Genomic DNA, 19,436 nt, shown 5'->3' with positions numbered 1-19,436 from the left:
AATTATAGGAGAACTAGGAACAACTGGGTACCTAACAGCTTGCATAACCTCTTGTATAGATGATGGAAGGTCCTTGAATTGTTTTATCTGCACAAAACGAGAAAGTTCAAAAGGAGTGATGGACTCTGTCAAGCTTAGAAAAAAATGTATGTGTGGAAATATGCTGGGGAATTTTTTGAATGTTTTTGGCAAGAGAGGAGGGGAGGAAGGAACATCTGAGACCTTCCAGTTGAAAACAGAGCATTTTGACTGAGAAATGCTGTAGCATTGCCTCCTGGGAGCGATAGTTCAAAGGCATTGTTCTGCATTGTGCTCTCTAACTAGATTAGATGTGCCCAGTCTTCTTGCCTGCAGATCAATGCCTCGTGTAAGATCTGTCTCAGACAAAATGTTGGAAATTTCTGTGGGTAGCAGCCTCTCTCATGAAAGAGCAAGGTTAGCTGGAAATCTTATTTTCCATCAAAAAAGGGGGTGAAAAAGGACCAAAGCTATCCATAGCAGAGTCTTTCTATGCAAAGCATTGATCACAGCCTGATGTGGCTGGAAGCACTCTTCAGACCATGTTTGAGCTCAACGAAGAGCTAAACCTGTCACGTATGTCAGCGAAGGTGTAGCAAAGCAGGCAGCAATCTTCTCCAGCTGTGCCAGGGCAAAGCATATTTCATTTGTAATCAAGAGGGCTGACAACACTTGCAAAATTGCCTTCCAAACATTGATACCATTGATTTTTCATCTAATATGTCTATTGGTAGTCGATACTACAAATCTTTGCATTTCTTTTTGACAGGGACAGAATGATACTCTTGAAAATGGAACAAGAAATTATTGATTTTATTAGTGACAACAAGTAAGTAGAGTTCCACGCTTGGTTATTAAGTCACGTGTGTGTGTAGCAAGGCGAGCTGTGCAAGGGATGCGTTCATGGACTACAGTGCTCCTGAGCACTGTAACTGGCGTGCTGCAAGACCAAGCTTTTATTTCCTGACACGGATGGTACTGCTTAAAGTACAATAGATGTAAATGAAAGCCTTTTGGTGTTCATTGCATCATAGTTGCAATGGCTCCACTCATTTAGGTCCAAAAATACAATTAAAGCTGTCAGTATGGAAGATGATCGAATGCGTAACTTCATGGGTTTCCCTGTATGCAATGTTACTCCGAAGCATTGGAAAATAAAACTGAACTTGGGTGGAGGGATTCTTGCTACTGTCTGCTCTTTATAATAAAATGTTTCTGCAACTTGAAAAAATAGACAGCAGGGATAGCAGCAAAGGAAGAAATCGTGCTGATGGGAAATAAGTGTTTTGTCAGTAAGAGAGAAAAAAAGGAGTATTTGCTAGATCTTTCCATCATTGCCCTGCACCTGATCTTCAGGAGAAAGGCAGAAAGCTGTTGCCAGTGTCTCAACAAATCTGCAGGATTTTTCGTGCAGGGAGCATGAGTGTGTGTATGAGGGGTTGGGGGATGAGTTCTTCTCGAGATACAGAATACTCAGTAGATACCATGAAGCATGAGCTTTATTTGTCCCAACGTAGCGCATGGAAATGTGCTTATTAGAAACTTGTAACAATAATTCATTTTTTTTCTGCTTTTTCATTTGCACATTTACATATAAATGTTTGCTACAAGAAGTTTTTAGTTAAATTTCTGTCCACTCAATTATTGAATGTATTGCTATTTTCATTTAATTATAGCTCAGAGGGAAATGTAATTATCAATGTGATTTGTTTTCTTTTTTTCCCAGTAATCACTATAAAAAGTTCCCTCAGATGTCATCGTATCAGAGGATGCTAGTGCACAGAGTGGCAGCTTACTTTGGAATGGATCACAATGTGGATCAGACGGGAAAATCTGTAATTATCAACAAGACCAGCAATACAAGAATGTAAGTAACAACTCTGTTGTGTTTTTAACTTGTTCCCTTTCACAAGAGCTGGTTTGTACCATGACTGCGTGGCTTTTTTTTGTTTTGTTTTGTTTTATTTTGGGTTTTTTTGGGTTTTTTTAACATCTTTTTTGTTTTTTAATCTCTTTTATTTTTGTAGGAGGAGTGAGTGCTGTGTATCGCTTTCCAGGGTGGGGAGGGGAGGACAGGGCTCGCATTGAGAGGTTATTTAAGGATCTAAAGATGTATAAGGAGAAATCAACCCGATTTGTCTCTTGCAAGGAACTTAACCACAATATCTTGGAATGTTACTTTCCCTGATTCCTTAGAGCCACCACTTTGCTACAGAAATGAGCTCATTGCTTTACATGTCACCTGATACCATATGGCTATATTCCTAAATAACCCAAACATACTTGGAAGATTACCTCTTCCCTTGTTCTGGCTCACTCTGCTTCAAGAGTAATTTTCTGCCCAGCCTGATTATCTGGGATTTGGTTCCCCTCCACCACCTGCCACCATTCATTCCCTTTTCCTCCTCTTCTCCCCTCCTGGTTCCACTTTATTTTCTCTTCAAATCCCATCGTTTGACCACAGAGTTTTTGTGGGATATAAATCCCTTCTGATGGTTCAAATGAATTGCAAAATTCCTGGCAGGTTAAATTTGTGCTGGCATGCTTTATGCTTTCCTCCACGAACCTGTATGAAGCTAGCAAAAGCTCGATAGGAGGTTCCCTGGCTAATTCAGCAAAGATGCAGTTGTGTCCTTGCCTAATCAGCATCACTTGTTCTGCCAAGTGCCACGTGTGTATCATGGACCCATAGCTTTCCTCTTCTCTCTACCTATAAACGATATAATGAAGAAGGAGTAATTACAACTGGGTAATGAAGTTTTGGTGTCTGGTACTGGAACAGGAAAGCCCCATTTGAAAATTATGTACTTCCTGTATTCAATTAGTAGGAGAAATAAAAACATTTATTTCTATTTACATATCCAGTAGTTAGGTGATTTACTTAGATGCAGTTGCAGAGAGTTTTGGTTTGTTGGTTTTTTTTTTGTTTGTTTTTTTTTTTTTTTTTTAATATCATTAGCTTCTTCTGTAAAAGGCTAGAGGGACTATTTAATTTTGCAAGATCAAAACCTGAGCCAAACACATAGGTATTTCTTATTTCACAGAGCCCTGAAAATCTTCCATGTGTGTGAAGTAAGTTTAGATCATGGACAATTTATTTCAGATCTTTTTCGTGGGCTATGCCTGAGATACTTGGACATCTGTAAAACAACACTTAGACATTAATTTTTTAAGGGTTTGAATAAAGTGTGCACGAACAGCCTGATTTTCCAGGAGTCAAGGGAATTACAGTAGTTTGATAAAACTAACACTAAGGCTGCTAAGGCTTAGCCTCTGGGTCTAGTAATACCTAGCCCTGTGCAAGGGCGATGTTTGGGTATGAATAAGAAAAAGCTGGGTGTGCAGCAAACCCGTGTCCATTTTTGAGCTGTAAGTGAGAAAAAAAAAGAAATAGTCTCCTCTTAAACAAAACACAGTCAATCATCTTTGAATGCTTTATAGGCATTCTTTCATCTTTACAGCTCTCCCTTTTCCCTTCACATCTGTGTCACCTCTGTAGTGCACCAGCTGCTACAGATCTTCCCTTCCAGTGTTGTCTTCTCCTGGTTGACTTGATAATGTGGTAATACCACATTAATACCTGGTAATGCCTTGCTCGGTGGTGTGGCTGCGCATCGCAGAAATGGGTAGCGCTGGAAGCGCTGCTGGAAATGCTTGCACAGCTCTTCTGGAGAGGACACTGAAGTAGTCTTCAGCAGTCAAAACTTTATCAGAGTGCCCTAGTGAAGCTGTGGCTTCTGGCGTGGTTGGGATGAGCTAGCAAGGCTGTTTGCTAGACATAAACTGGCATCCTTGCGGGCCAGTGTTGCAGGGGTATAACAGATTGGATAAGCCTTTCAGCTGTGGTCTTGCAAGCTGGAGGTGAGGCACAGAACCAGACAGATTGGTTCTGACACCATTCCTGTGTAGATCTTCCAGAAATAAACCCAGTCCTCTGTTGACTTTTGAGTACAGCTGTTTTGTAAGCACCACACAAACTGCAGATTTTTTCTCTTCTGCAGTGATTTGGTGGTAGGTAACTGGATTATATGAAGCTTGTATGGCATCATGGTGCTTCCAGTGTGTTATTTACATTATTTTGATACTGCTGTAAAATAAAGCTTTGTAGAAGTAGCTCTTTCTTTTCATAATTGGAGGAGATCGCATGCTTTTTTTAAAATGTCCCTGGCTCTGACAGAAAATAGATTCTTATTATCCAGCTTGAATAAGGGCTGATGAGATTTTATTATCTGCAGCAAATACTGTAAGTTCTACATCTGAAAGCGTCCGATGTGATTTCATGTGTTCTGCATTTCAGTACTCTGAGGAGAGTATTTTGTGCAGTTCAGAATCAACACCAAATACTGGGAATGTGTTGACTCTATTAATTACTGCTTGGACAGTATCCAGAATACTAGAGAATCTGGAGAGTGGCTGAAATGCTGTTCAGCGTGGTTATGCTTTGCTGTGAGCCTGAGCCTTGATAGTTTTATGTGAATTTATGGAGAGGCCCCACAGGCAGATTTTCTGAAGATTTGCATTTTGACAATAAATTATCTCTTTATGGCATATGGTTTCCAAAGTACTTTAGCTGCATACTGTGGAGAGGAGAGAATATCCTTGCATAGTCAAGAATTCATAAATTCTGCACTGGTGGTGACTTCTGTGCATGTGCCTGTTTGGGAAGACCATATGACTCTGCGGAATCACCATGTGTGCTTGGATAAGCACCTTGTGGCATATTTCTTTGGCCAAATGAGGGTTTGTGTGACATCTGTGCTCGCACTTGCAGGTGATGAGTTGTTCCCTGGCTCCAGGCAGTGAGGTGCATTTATTTTGTTCAGCAGAGACCTCCTGTGCTCACTGCCCGCAGGTGCTTGGAGGCAGAAGTGTCAAAGAGTTAATGGCTTTGAGATGAAGGGGGTGGTTAGGACAATCTGGTGACAACTCTACCTTAGAAGTGCCCGTGGTACAGAGTGGATGTGGTGCCCGTGGTACAGGGGATTTGAACGGAGTGGATGGGGGCAATTCACTTCTTTCATTAATTGGCCATCTTAAGGCAACATATATCCATTTCCATGCACCTGTGCATTTTTAAAGTACCTGCTTCTTGGGGGTTTGGAATTTGAGAAGGTGCTTATTGAGGAGGTTGCAGCTGGAAGGAGGGCTGCAGCTTGTCTGGGGCTGCTTTAAAGAGAGGGGAATGTGATGGTAAAAATGCATTAGGACTTGAATCTCTCTGGGATTTATATCCTGCAGCTTTTGTGAAACCTCAGTGAAATCTCTCTTAAAAATGCAGCCAGACCATATGACAGTTTTGCAGTCTGAAGAGTATTTATGATGAGAAGCTCAATCTAAGGTGCCTTTTTAAAATTTTGTTGGAATGTGAACAAGTCTTACTGTTTCTGAAGCTTTTATTATGAAATGAAATTTTAAAACACAGAGATAATTTCAACTACTCACATGTTTGTTAACCTTCATAAAGTTAAGTCTCTGGCTCTTATTACAGAATAGTAGATTTTTAAAGATATATCTTTTTATATGATTTTTGAAATTAAGACTAGGTTAAAAAATAACAACTTTGAAAAATAAATACCATTTTTATTGGTCTCATATCTTACGAAGTCCTGCTAACTAAATTGTCCCAACTTCTGAAATCTTATTCTCAGCAGTATACATGAGAAGTTGATCAGAAAATGAAGGCATATTTTTTTGTGTGGTTTTGTTTTTATAGTCAAAGAGTTCAAGTACTACTTGAAATGTGAAGCCTGCTTTGTTCAGCATGAAACTGCTCTTGTGTCACCATTGTAATGTATATTTGCCCGTCACCTGTGTCTGCTTGTTGTCTAGCTAAAGATTAACAGAAGTGTACAGGGGACTTAAGACAGTGAAATATGATATAAGCAGAAGTTGGGAATTGAGGCAGTATGCTAGGGCATCCCATACTGGAGCCAAAAATATGTGTATGTGCCACCTTCTATTCTGTATATTCCTTGTAATTCCTATCAAACAGCTGGAAGTACTTTAGAGCTTTTTGAAGAACTGTTGATATTATTATACATACCAGTTCAATCAGGTTCATTCATTTAATTATCTGTAGATATGTGGAGAAATGGTAGGTGAAGTGTTTGGTGGGCTTGGTAAATGAAAAAGGTTTTCATTTGGTTGAGATCATCGACCACGTGACAAGTATGTCTGTACCACAGCCCACATGTGCATTCATGTCCCTTACATAAGCGTGAGTGGCAGGGCTCGTCAGAATTGAGAAGGTGGAGTGCTTATGATGTATAATGGTTGTATTTAGACATTTTCATACATTCTGAGGGTGTAACATACCTATTACGAACTTTATACCAATACTCACGTCTTCAGTTATGACTAATGTTTTTTCCAGAGCATCGTGAGTTATGATTCTTTTATTATTTGGTTTTCTTTCTACTCTGTTAGTAAGTAAATGTTAATGTAATATTGACCCAGCTGGAAGGTTTTTTGGTGCCTTTGAGATGCATCAAAAACTTTGGCCAGTACTAAGATGTTATGTATATTACAGGGGTCCCTTATAATCTAGGGCTGAACTGTATCAGCAAAAGGAGACATGATGTACAGTATGTACTTGAATAACTTACAAGACTTTTGTAGTTATGCCATACAATCTGTTGTTCTATCCCCTCTGTGAGGGGGTGGTTTGAATCGCAAGCAAAGAAGAGAAGTTCTGTTCAAGTTTCTATTGTGTATACACCGAGTGATGTTGCTGTAGATAACACCTATGCTAGTAAAGCTGTGCTGTGCTCATTTCACCGTCTTAAGATAAGAATCTGAACTTTGGTACCGGGTCCTACAGGCATGTCAGTAAAATGGCATTCACTGAACACTGGCAATTTCAATAAGGAATAGTTTAGACATTTTTTAAACTGGAGGCTAAAGTGGCAAGACTTCCTTGAGATGCTGAATGCAGAGAAGTATGCCTTTTTCCTTGACTGAGTAAGGTATTCGGTGTACGTGACTTCAATTTCTTTAAAGAGTTGTTTGCTGATGGGAAAGATTTTTCACATGCAGTTCATATTGGCTCTTATTTTAGTTAATTAGGTGTATGGTAGTAGTTACAACTGTGTACCTGAACACGTAGGTCTCTTCTTTGTAAAATCTGTCAAAGCAACTCGGTGTTTGCTAGAACATTTGAAGCGTGGTTTTGGGTGTCTGTCCCTATCCTGTACCCACCTGCCCCATAATACAGAATAGTTATCTGGCAAGTGGTTTGCTGCCTGGTGTTGCATCTGCACATAAGCACCTTATGCTGTCCTTGGGTTATCATGTATGTACACAGAGTAATGATCTCATGAGGTCAGAATCACTTTTATGAGCCATACGATGCAGGAAAACATGTGAACACCATTATTTCTCGGTTTTTTTTTTTTTCATTGGAGTCTTGCATTACTTCAAGGCACTATGGAGTGAGCTCCATTCCACTATTTCTTGTTGTAAGTACTTTTTTCCCATCTTCACTACAGAATAGTTGCTCCTTGACTACTTAGAAATAAGCAGAAACTGGGGACATCTATACTTTCCCTCTGGTTTACAATTCTGGTTGCCTTATCAGTGTACTGGCATCATATGTTACAGATGTGTAGAGAAATATAAAGGTACATAGTAGATGTATACAAATAAAATGGAAAAACTGTATAACTGAGAAATAACACTGTAATTGGCTGAGACATTTTGTTCCAGTTTAAGATGAACTAATTCATTATGCAACTAAGAATTTGGTACGAACATCAATAAAACAATAACGTATAATAATAACTATGAGCTTATGTAGCTGCATAGTAACATGTAGCATGTAAGTAACAAATTATGTTGGTTTTCATGGATTTCTTTCTTCTGTCACACGAAAATAATTTATTTCAGTCTGGGATTAAATTAGAAACATGATTAGAAGGAAACTTTTTTCAGTGCAATAATAATCGTGTTTAGGATGCAAGAGCCCAGTGTCCCAGTAGTCATTGCTGAGATGTTTAGGTTTTAGCCTTCAGCTCCTTTCTGGCCTTTCCCATTGTGGAGCTGGGCAGTGCATCCCTGCACACCGAGCAGGGGAAGGCTTTCACATGCAAGAAGTGGGCAACTTCCCATGAAACGCTTCAGAAAAACGTTAAGGGGAATTAGATATTTTGCACTGAGGTTCAGGACATGTCTGCCTCCAGCAGGGGCCTGAGTCTCCTCGTGCACTGCAGTGCCTCAGCTTTTTATGGCAGGAGGAATTGCCTTTCTCTTATGTAGTCACATGGTGACTGGAGAAGTAATTCAGGGTGTACATATGTTAAAAACTGGTAGGGATTTTGGCAATATCTTACTATTATGCTACAGGCATTTGTTTTGGACATAAAGTTGCCACTGTTCTGCTAAATGCATCATTTGAGGTTGTGTGCATTCATCATTTCACTGCTTGATGCTCATCTGGAAGAAATTGAGCTGCTTTTTCTCCCAGTCTTTTTTTTTTTTTTTAAAAAATGTTTATGTTCTTTATTTTAATGATACTTGAATTACGACAGCCTTTTTTTCTGAGCAAGCACTCTCATTTTAGTCATGTGCCTGTTTTACATGAAAGATACAAAAGAAAAAAATGATACTTGGTACACTTGAAGCTGAGCTGAATTTGACCCTTAAATACTGACTGCATTTCACGTTGAGCTGAATTTGACCCTTAGATACTGACTTCATTCTTACTTCAATGAGTGTAAGCCATGTACTGGACCCATGGAAATTACTTACTCTGTAAATGAGATGTTAGGGTTAATGAACCAGTTCTAATAGCTCCAATATTAAATTTTCATCTAATGTAATTTATCAAAACTAAATTGTTTATAATTGAGGTGGACATGTACTTTACAGCTGTCCTATACTGAAATGAAATATTACTTAAGCATTAATCACAAGACGTCTGGCATTTTTAAATTTTTTTTCTTATTGAAGCTTTACAATCACACCACTTAATAGTGTAAGTTTTAATACACCTAGAAGGTTATTCTCACCTGCTGTGTGTAAAGAGATGGGAAGTTACTCAAGAAGAGAGTACTGTGGAATCGCAAGTAGGTAGTTTGGTTTAGGAAAGCTCGTCCTTGCATGAGTAATTAACCCTCGTCTTTATGTCTTGTCCAAGCTGTAGCAGGAAAGTCCCATCAATCAAGGTGCTGTTTGGTCATTTATACTTTCAAATCACTGGAGGGAGATCTGGAAACCTGAAACAGCCCCTATGCTTTCCTCAGAGTTAACTGTATGTCAGTAGTAGGTGAAGTAATGTCTTTAAATCTGGGCATTTCAGGAATGAGGTGTTGATATATGAGCAAGTGAATTTGAGAGGTGGTCCAAACTGCTTTTAGTAGTTGCCTTTTATGCTTGCCTGTGTCGTGTTTAATGTAGGAAAATATGATGTGATCACTAGAAATGAAAAAAAGTATTGTTTGGAGTTTTGAGAAAGCTTTGTCTTTATAAGCAGTCAGTTGTCTGTGCTGGCTGTTTCCAAGGTAGCCTTGTGAGGCTGTCTCTGACAGTTCATTAAAACCAGGCACTCTTCTTCAGGCCAGTGTTTGTTCAGGGGATGACTGGTGATCCATGAGTGTTCCTGCTGGAGATGGGGAAAATGTTCATGGCCTGAAGTAGAAGTAAGCACAAGTATTTTTTATGGTATTAATTTGCATGCATGGGGCATTGTACGAGGACTAATAGTTTCTTTGTTAGCTTGTTGGCTTTTGGGGAACCATCTTGCCTTTATTGGTAGTCTTCAAATCTTGAATTTGCTTCCTTTTTCTCTCTCTTTTCCTTGTTAATTTTGAACTTCTGAAATAAAAAAAATGTAATTTTAAATAGAACACAGCAGTTATGCAACACTGTAATTTGCAGCCACTTACAGGGTATGCCACATCCTTAAAATCAAATATTAATGAATCCTGTAATAAACTATGCTACCACTTATGAGCCTCTAATAGCTGGAAATAAATTGGTGCTGTGCAAGATATTCAGTCTCAGCAGACATCTTGAATATCAAGAACTAAATCCAATACAGGAGAGTGGGAGCAGGAGAAGCTGGTCCCTCAGATACAGAAATAATCTTAGGTTTGATCGCAGGAGGACAGCACAGCATCCTGAAGCTCCTAAAATGGTCCCTGTCTGAGAGAAGGTGTTGTGCTTCAGCCCCATCTAGCAGAACTGGTATTTCAGCATGGCCTTGGCCTGCTGGCTTCTCCCCTGAGTTCCGAGCTAGATTCTCATATTCTGGCCCCAAAATACTGGGGCAATATACTGAGGCAGGCTCTCAGGGAGTCAAGATGTACTGTGTTTTTTGCACGCGTAGATTAAACCTGAAATTAATGTCATGAGTTGTGCGATGATGCCTCATCATTAGATCAGGTTCTTTAAATACTGTGTACTTTGAAAGCTTTCAGGATCTGGCCCTCTGCTTGCTTCACACACAAAATAACTTGGCAAGGAGGAGGTTCGGTGCACATCGACTTGATCCATCCTGCAGCCTTCAGCTTCGCTATTGTTTTCCTAATGGGAAAATCTACTGGTGCCAGCCCCACTGAAATCATGCTGCTGGAGTGCTTGGACTGAGCGTCTTGAAAAGCAAAATGTTTACAGTCCAGATGCTGTTCTGAAAAAAAGTGTTAAAGAATATGCAATCTTTAAGCAGGAAAAGTGTAGTATTTGAGGGGGTTTTTGCCCCTGTGCTACAGAGAAGGCGGCACCTTGAAGAAACTGTCTTGTACAGGGTTGATTTTTCTTTTTGATGGCTTTTGCGTTTTATCATCATGAGAGAAGTTCTTAGTGACTCATATTATAAAAGCAGCAATCTGTTAATGAGGCATTTACCTTCAAATGCTTGAAATGCCATCTTGAGTGTTTTAAGTATTAAGTTGTAATAATGTAACTGCTCTGTTCTTTAACAATTATCTGTATTTAAATTCCCACTCTGGCTTTTTGAAACTGTGTTTTAGCATCTATCAACCCCTAAATACATGAAACCTATTTGAAGGCTGTAATTCCAGGCCGTCATTCTTGAAAAAACATAGTTCTGAGAGAATTAAATCAACTAATTTAACCTGTTGGGCTGGAATTCTGTCTTATGTCATTAAGTAGGGGCCTTTTGACAATGATATTTGCTTCCAAGTTCTGTAAATTCTCAAACTCTCAGAATATGTTCCCATGCCTCCAAGATCAAAACAACCATTTGTACTGCAGATAATAACGTTTTGGCCTGCAAGGTAAAGGAAAGAAACAGTAATGCTAACGTAGTTTTACTGCGGCGTTAACGCAGAACCCTAGGAGAGCCTCCAGCATCAAACCACAACCAGCACAGCAGGCAGATGTAGTAGATAGTCACAAACTAGCAAAACAAGAAAGGCCACCATGCTGGCACCATACTGTGTCACAGCGTGTCTTCAGAATAGACGCCAACGTGATGTTGGACTGCACAGTCAGTTTAATTAAAGACAAGCACAAATAACAGGAAAACACCATTAAACCATCAGAAAACCTGCATAAGAGTGTCCTAATCTTCACAACTTCTCTGAATCTGGTTGGCAGCAGCACTTCTCTCCCCCTCTGTCCCGTTGCTCTCCTGATGGCATCCTTGTGTAAGAATGTTTTGTCAGTTATTTTGCGTGCTGGATGATGATCCTGCGGGTACCTGGAGGTGGTGTTTTGCCCTTTCCTAGCCCCATTACCCTACCTACTTTTCATTTTGTGTTGCCATTCATTCTGGAGAGGAATATTAGCATGCTGCCCCCCATTACATGCATTAAATGAATGTTGCATTGCAAATGCGAAGTTGAATTTTTTTATATATATACTCTTGCTCACCACAGCGATCTCCGCTTTTGAACTCACTATCCTATATTGTATTCCTCCAGACAGCTGCTTTGCTGTTACCTATGAGGCTTTTGCAAATAATGTGCTATAGCACTTGCTAGTTTGGATATTTTTTTTTTTAACTACATCAGGTGCTGTACTGGCAAACCCATCTTTTCCACACATGGTGATATTGTTGGTTCTTTTGAAAGGCATCTTGCAACAGCCTGTGTGCTGTGGAGCTTTCAGAAACACATGCCTCATAACAAAGATTTATGTGCTGTATATGTCAGCCCTGACAATACCAGACTGCTTGTGTGCTCTGCTAATACAGTGACTAAGTCTTCAAAACTGTAACGTTCAAAGCTCATGCTTGTCTCTTTCCATTTGTCCTTTTGGTTGGTATCTGTGTTTCCTGTTTCTTAGCAGGTTATTTCAGAGCTAATTAACTTATATTAAATAAGTGCCGATTTCCGCCCCCGCCCCCAGTATTTGTCTCCCATGCAAATAGAGGTCTATGAAACTGCATTAGTTTGCTTCTAACACGGCAGACGCAAGGAAATGCCCTGTGATTTCCTTAGTCTGTATATCCTGGTAGCTATTACCACACTGCATTATGTTTTAAAATCTGTAATTTGATTAAATAGTGAATATCTGGTTAAGGTACTTAAGGTTTGGGGCTTTTTTTTTTTTCATTACTACTTACAGTGGTTGACTCAGAATCAAAAGCATTAAATGAGCACATAATGGGAAATTCTGCTTAAAGAGTCCATGTAAAAAAATATGCCTGAGGGGTGAACTCTGTTTTCTGTCATACAGGGATAAACTGAGAAGAACTCTCTTGAAATGAATGGAAGCATCTCACATTAAGGTCACCATAATGGTGATAGAAAAAAGTATTATAATGGTTGTTGCTATCAAAATCTTTTTCTTTTTCTTTTTTTTTTTTTTTTCCTTTCTGACACACACAAATGTTTTGCTGGTTAGTCCTTTTTTACTGTTTCCAAAATATGGGCTTCTTTGTGAAGACTGAGTCCAGAAGAGTATCCTTGCTGGGCATTGCTTAAGTAAGGACTGCAGGTGGCTTTTAAGTAACTATAAAATGAGAAAGGTAAATGATAATGGCCAATTTGTGAAAGAAAAAGAAGGCACAAAAAACTTCTAAAAGGTAGGATGGGGTTTTGTTCTACTATAGATTTGTTACTGTATATCTGATTCTGTTTCACAAAATGACAGCATGGTTGAAGTTAGAAGGGACCTCTGGAGGTCAGCTTGTCCAACCCCCCCTGACCCTGCTGAAGCAGGGCCGCTGAGAGCCAGTTGCTTAGGACCATCCTATGGATGGAGACTCCACCACCTCTCTGGGCATCCTGTGCCAGTGCTTGGTTCCCCTCACAGTTAAAGTATTCCAAGCACAGAGATAATAAACTTAACACATATCTTGAAGTGACTGTTATAATGATCTCCCGACATAAAAATGAGCCTGAAAGAGTTGAAATGATCATTGGCTACATGAGGAAGAGCATAGCCACTAGAAATGGGAAATCAGTATTGCCCTGAGATTTTTGCTCGAATACTCTCCCCAAGTCTGGACCTGATATTTCAGTGAAGTATGCAGAAGTGCTCTGGAACCAGGCAAAAACACTGGATAGGAGGCTTAACAGTGCCTGGTACATACTGTGTCTGGCAGTTGGTTAAACTGATCACTCCCCAGAAAGTTATTCCATAATTCATCCTCTTCTTTTCGCTGTGAAAGAAAATGGATTAGGAAAAGGTTTCCAAAGATTTTGAGTGTCAACAGACTTTGAAGAAGTCTGCAAATACTCAGAGAGTTTTGGGAAGCTTTTCATGGTGAAAGGCTTGGATGCTGCAGGATGCCTACTGAAGCTGATTCCCTGTAGGGATCCTGCTGGCACATACCTGAATAGCAGGGTGCTACCTTGCTATGCAGGATGGAGAAGGGAGGCTGTCTTGGCTGTTGAAAGTGCCTACGCTTACTGGCAGGTCTGGGGGTGAGAAGGGGGCTGTGCAGCCACCTGAGGATGCATGGCAAAGAGCACTAACTCGTTCTGAGATCTAGTTTCTTTAAAGCATTTGTAGCACCTGATCAAGAGCTTTACCGGGAAGGAAGAAATGTGCCAGGTGTTTTGTTCTGAAACACGTTACCAGAAAGAAGACTAACTGAGCTACCTAACAACTTTGAGGAAATATTAAATGAGTTCACATGCAGCTGTGGTTTTTTGAAGTTGCATTTTTATGGCACAGGTGTTTTGCTTCCACCTATATTGTCAAGCAATAAAAATTTGGATGACCAAAAGGTTATATCAGCTAAAACCAAACCAAACCAACAAACAAAACACCCCAAAATTTACATATTTTTATCTTGTGTGATTCCCCCTCCCTGTGTGCTGGTTTCTGAGTCTTTAAGGTGTAATTGGGTCATACTTCCCAGTTTTCTCAGTACAGTCCCCAGATTGCAAAAATCCTATTGACCTGAAAGGGAACTGGTATTTCTTCCATAAGCTTTTTTTGGAGTAATGGTGTTCTGAAGCAATGCACTGATTCCAAACATGGGGGCTAAATACTGAAGGTCATACAGGCAGGCAGCACTCTTTGTAAGCATACATTTACTTGGCTCTCTTCTTGCAAGCAGTTGTTGGCATGTAAATGGGTGGCCTGTGTGGCCAGGGTCAATCTGCCAATATGGATAGGTATTGTAGGTTGTTTTGTTTGGGTTTTTTTGTAGTGGGCCCCTAAGCAGAATACTCAAGTTAGTGATAGGGTCTTCAGAAGTACTCGGTGTCTCTTCAAAAAGGGTATGCAAATCCCATTGTTACCACTTAAAATTAAACTGAGGTGTGGTTAGGATTTGAAGATGTAAATTAGGTAACCAGTGTGACAATAGTGAGTAAATTCCTGATTTTACGTGGGTTTGTGATAGTAATTGTAAACCATGCTTTGACTTGAGTAAGACCTTAATTTATGTCAGTACTGAAAATAAGCTCGATAACTTCACTTGTGGACACAATCTGGTATATTGTGCAGACTCTACTACTGACAGTGTTAGGACTAAAAAAGCTCAGAAGAGAAGTAAATGTGATTGTTATTAATTTAGGACTTGCATGAAATGAAATCACTGCATCTGCTGTGTTACTGTAATGATATACTGTATTAGTGTATTAGTATTGACAATATACTGCATCTTACTCAGAATTACATGTTAACTTCTTCCATTTCCAAGTAGACGACTCACCGGTGGATTCATAAACTGATGCAACAGATTTCTCTAACAGAATAGCCACAATATCTCTGCTTCCTTTTAGCAAATGCATTATACAGTTACAGGAAACTTTAAAGCTGTGAATACAGAACTTGTACTGACCTCTATCAGAGGACGAGATACAAATCTTTGCAGAGTCAACCTCTTCTCTACCCAAATGATTAGAGCATTTGGTTCCACTTCTTGGTTTTAAACATTGTTTGCCACCTGTATCCTACTGATAATACCTTTTTGCAATAGGTGTTAAAAAAGAAGATGCTGTAAGCAGTACTGAAGAAAAAACCACAAAAACGTGTAAATATCACTGGAGTCTTGAGATCTGCTTTAAAACAGTTAGTTTACATTTCTTTCAACTAAATGTCCTTCTCTGATTTTTAATGTTTGAGGGAGGCCTGCAGGTTGGCGTGCCTGAAGTTATTTGTGGTACCCTATTTTTCACTTGGCGGCCTTCCCTCAAGCTTTTCATCCTTATTAACTGAGCTGGTCATGCTGTTTGCAGCCTCACTGGTAATGGTGACCCAGAGTTGCAGCGATGACTGGGAGGGAAGGACCTTCTCATGATGCTGGTAGCTCTGTAATGCTCTGTAGATTTGCAGAGTCTCTCTGCCCAAGCAAACCTCTTTCAACATCTAGAGATTAATCACCTACGGGGCTTGTAGATTAATTTTATTAACAGGTACATACCAGATCATTAGTTCAGGCTTTTGGCTTGACCTTGTGCTTTTCCTGTTCTCTTTTGACAAGTAGAAGCATATTTATAAATAGTAAATAAAGTGAAAATGGGATTTAAAAATGAAAAGAATGCTATGACGTATGAAAACCAAGTGAGTAGTTCCAAAGACACATTTTCCCAAATTGCTTTTTCAAGATTTTTTTTCTGTCTAATTTTTTATTACCTTTTTTTCCTCTACGATGTAAATTCCCATTTAGTTGTTATGCTTGGTATTAGTTTATTAGATGCTCAGCAGGTAGTTTACAATGTATTTTACACTGATAGTACAATTGCAGAGGTTTTGTTTGTGCTTTAGGATGTAAAACCAGAAAAATAACACTCCTCAGCTGGTCCTGTCAAATCAGAGTATTTGAGGGAATGAATCTTCGTTTCTGGCTGTGTAGGCTCATTAATGGGAGCAAAGGCAGAACAACCCACCTAGCAATCCATTAATGGAGCTTTGTAGCCTTTCTGTTTATGAGGAAGCATCACGAATGACCCATTAGGTTAGAGAACTATGCAGAAAGCCATGCTCCTCTGGACTTTCCCAAAAGGCAGCTAGTAGGGCATCAGAGGAATCTGCTGACTTTCGTGTGTTGGGTCCTATACTTGTTAGTAAAAGCTAGCACCTATGGGTCGTGACAAAGTTTTCTTAATTTTTCAGGATCTATGGCAGTTGGGCTGGTATGTTTTGTTGCTTTGTGGCAAAAATGCAAATTGTGAGCAGAAGTGTGACTCCTTCAAATTCCTACAAAAAGAAAGGCAGGAGAGCTGCTGTCTCTTAATACTGTATTGCTAACGGTTCATTATAAACGTTCCCTGCACATCTGAAAGTGAATTGTAATGGGCTGTAACTGTGGCACGAATATGTGCTGTATTTCAACTTGAAATCCATTGCTAATTAAATCTGAATGCTATAGCAACAAAATGGTGACTGATCTGTGCATCTGGCTTAATTTTTCATTCTGAAATAAGATGAAGCTGAGGTTTTTATTTTAAAGTCTGCAGAGGACTTTCAGTGACAAAGTCACTGACTTTCATGAATTTTGCCTTTTGGTTTCTTCACAACTGGTCAGTTAATGTCAGTGGAAGCTTTGTGTCTTGTTTATGTGGGTCTCTAGGCAGGAGCATCTCCTACCGGTACTGCTGTTAGCAGCTCCTTCAGCACAGAGTATAAGGTTTGCATTCCCTGAGAGAAACCATGGTGTGACACAGCATATTACTGCTTTGTAAAAAAAAAAAAACTTGTGTGGTAGCAGCCACCCTCAGCTGGATGACAGCAGCATATGAATCCAGCCCAGTTCTTGAGGCCATTGGTTGCTCTATCAACATTGCTGGGACGTAAAACGTTTGGGCTGGGAGTCATGCAGGCTGGAGCGTGACTTAATGACAGCTACGAGGTGTGGTCAGTGACCAGCCTGGTGACATGAGATGCTTAAACTTTTTTTTTTTTGCACAGGGTGAGGTGACATGAGATGCTGCTTTTTGTGCAAGGTGACAACATCGAACAGCGTCCTACCAGCTTGCAAACCTGAAAATGTTGAGCTTTTAACTAGTGGTGTTTAACTTTTTTTAAAAAAAAATAAAATAACGTCTGGATGGGTTTAAATTGGTGAGATAATTGATACTGTATGGTTGTTCTGGAGTATTCTCCCCATTTAATGGTTGTGAGATATTTTGTTTAAACAAAACACCATCAATCCCTCCAATTAACTGTTTTGTTTATTAGGAGTGAGGAAACTCTTGGTTTTGTTGTTAAGACTTCTGTCAGTTTTTCCTTACTTTTAAAGGTGGATAGGCTTCACTGAGTAGCAGTGTTGCCAGAGGCCACAGCTACTGAAGGAAGCAAATTAACATACAGTATGTTAATTTGTTTTCCCTGTCCTTCAGTTACAGTGAGGAGGGTCTAAATATTTCAGTGACTGAGACTTTGGATTCCTGCTTCTTGCTACACAACAACAACAAAAGCTATTTATAGCAATAACAGTTAGCAGCGATACAGCAGCCTCAGACAGCTATAGGCAGCGTCTCACCATGACCACAAATGTTAACTGCTTTTGCACTGAATGCCTCTGTGAAAACAAAGAGCACTGAGAAATAAAGATCAAAGCAAAACCAAAAGAAAGATTTTTTTATTGCTATGTTTTACTTTGCTGGCAGACCAGAGCAAAGGTTTTCTGAACATTTAAAAGATGAAAAAGGTGAAGAATCCCAGAAGCGATTTATCTTGAAGCGAGATAACTCTAGTATTGATAAAGAAGACAATCAGGTTGGTTCTCGGTTCGAGAGTTGCTGAAATTTGTTCTGTTTTTGAAGGTGGGCTGACTGATGTTATTGTTGTTCTTTTGTTGTTGCTCTCCTCCTCCCCTGTCCCCCTCCCCGCCTCCTTCGGCGTACGTACCACCATGGGTAGCATCGAGCCCTGGCGTGGCCGCTTCAGCCGTGGCAGTGTGTGGGTTTGCATGGGTGGTTTGCTTGGCGCAGGACTTGCTGCATGCCCACGGGAGGGGGAATGCCAGCGGCTCTGGGCTGCGTGGAAGGCTGTGTCAGTCGCATCTCTCAATGTCTTGCCTAACTATGGCAGTTTTTCCGCTCCCTACAGCTTCCTCCTTCCATTGTACCTATTCAGAGTTGGATTTCAGTATGGACTGATGATAAAGTGATGTAGCCCAAAAAGGAGAGAGGAAATAAAATATATTAAAAAAATAATGCCCTAAGCAAACATGTGATGGTGAGGGCAGGTTGATTTTTGTTTTTTCTTTTGAAACCATCCTAAATTGTTTTGACCAAAAATAAATCAGTTTCATCTTTTAGTTCCCTCCCTCCTCCTGTGCCCTCACCACCTTTTACTGTCTGTGTAAACTTACTTGCTTGTTGTGCATGTACTGTGGCAGACGTTCCCCCTCTGTGTTGCCTGTGCCTTAACACTACCTTACCTTAGGTGAGCCCAACGAGTAGGGGAGCGCCAGGGAAACGTGTGTGTTTGTGCTACCTTTAAGAGTGGGTGTTGTGCTGTTTCAATCCAGTGCAAGCTGTGTATGTGGAACATATTAACAAAAAAAACCCAAAACCAAAAAAAACCCCCACAACCCAAAAGTTTTCTGATGTGTATTGCTTTTATGTGAAAATTCTCACAGGTAAGATGACAGTGTATGCTTTTTTTACTTAGGTTATATTTGTGGAGGGACCTGCCAGTGAGTCTCTCATTTCCACTCTCCTTCATGTTTTCAGTAAAAGACTGATTTTTCCTTTCTTTCTTCTCCCCCCGCCCCCTGCCTTTTATTTCCTTGACTTTCAGTTGCACATAGCAGCCTTTCCAGTTATGCTGCATCTGATTTGGTTCCGAAAACAAACCCCAAGCATTCTCAGGGTGTGGTGAACAGGGGGATCAGCCAAAGGAAAGCAGCGTGACCTCTCTCTAGGTGCTGGGGTGCAGGGGGAGAAGGAGCGGTACTTGAAACCCAGTTGCCAGTGCAGCATTTCTTGCCGGGGGTCCTCTTCTCCTCTCCTTCCTCCTATGGCACAGCCGTTTTCGTGCACTGTGATTTATCAGGAGGCACAAATGGCCCTTTTCCCAGCGAAACTGCAGTGGAGGGTTACTTATGG

The 19,436-nt window shown here is 40.2% G+C and overlaps 1 protein-coding gene across 13 annotated transcripts in view; it reads left to right on the top strand.

Annotated features, from left to right (window-relative positions):
* The window catches only part of ARPP21 (cAMP regulated phosphoprotein 21), a 143,909-nt gene that overhangs the window by 46,405 nt on the left and 78,068 nt on the right, over window positions 1-19,436 (top strand). For 12 of the 13 annotated variants that reach the window (XM_037386792.1, XM_037386802.1, XM_037386791.1 and 9 more), the window contains exons 8-10: window positions 788-847; window positions 1,745-1,885; window positions 17,991-18,099. In XM_037386792.1, the coding sequence (XP_037242689.1) occupies window positions 788-847; window positions 1,745-1,885; window positions 17,991-18,099 (310 nt within the window). The remainder of the gene's footprint in view (window positions 1-787; window positions 848-1,744; window positions 1,886-17,990; window positions 18,100-19,436) is intronic. The other variant, XM_037386801.1, reaches the window with a different exon arrangement.

This window comes from Falco rusticolus, chromosome 4 (genome assembly GCF_015220075.1).
Source record: "Falco rusticolus isolate bFalRus1 chromosome 4, bFalRus1.pri, whole genome shotgun sequence".
Taxonomy (NCBI): Eukaryota; Metazoa; Chordata; class Aves; order Falconiformes; family Falconidae; genus Falco; species Falco rusticolus.
The sequence above is the reverse complement of the archived record's forward strand: the minus strand, read 5'-3'. Positions and strand labels throughout refer to the sequence as shown.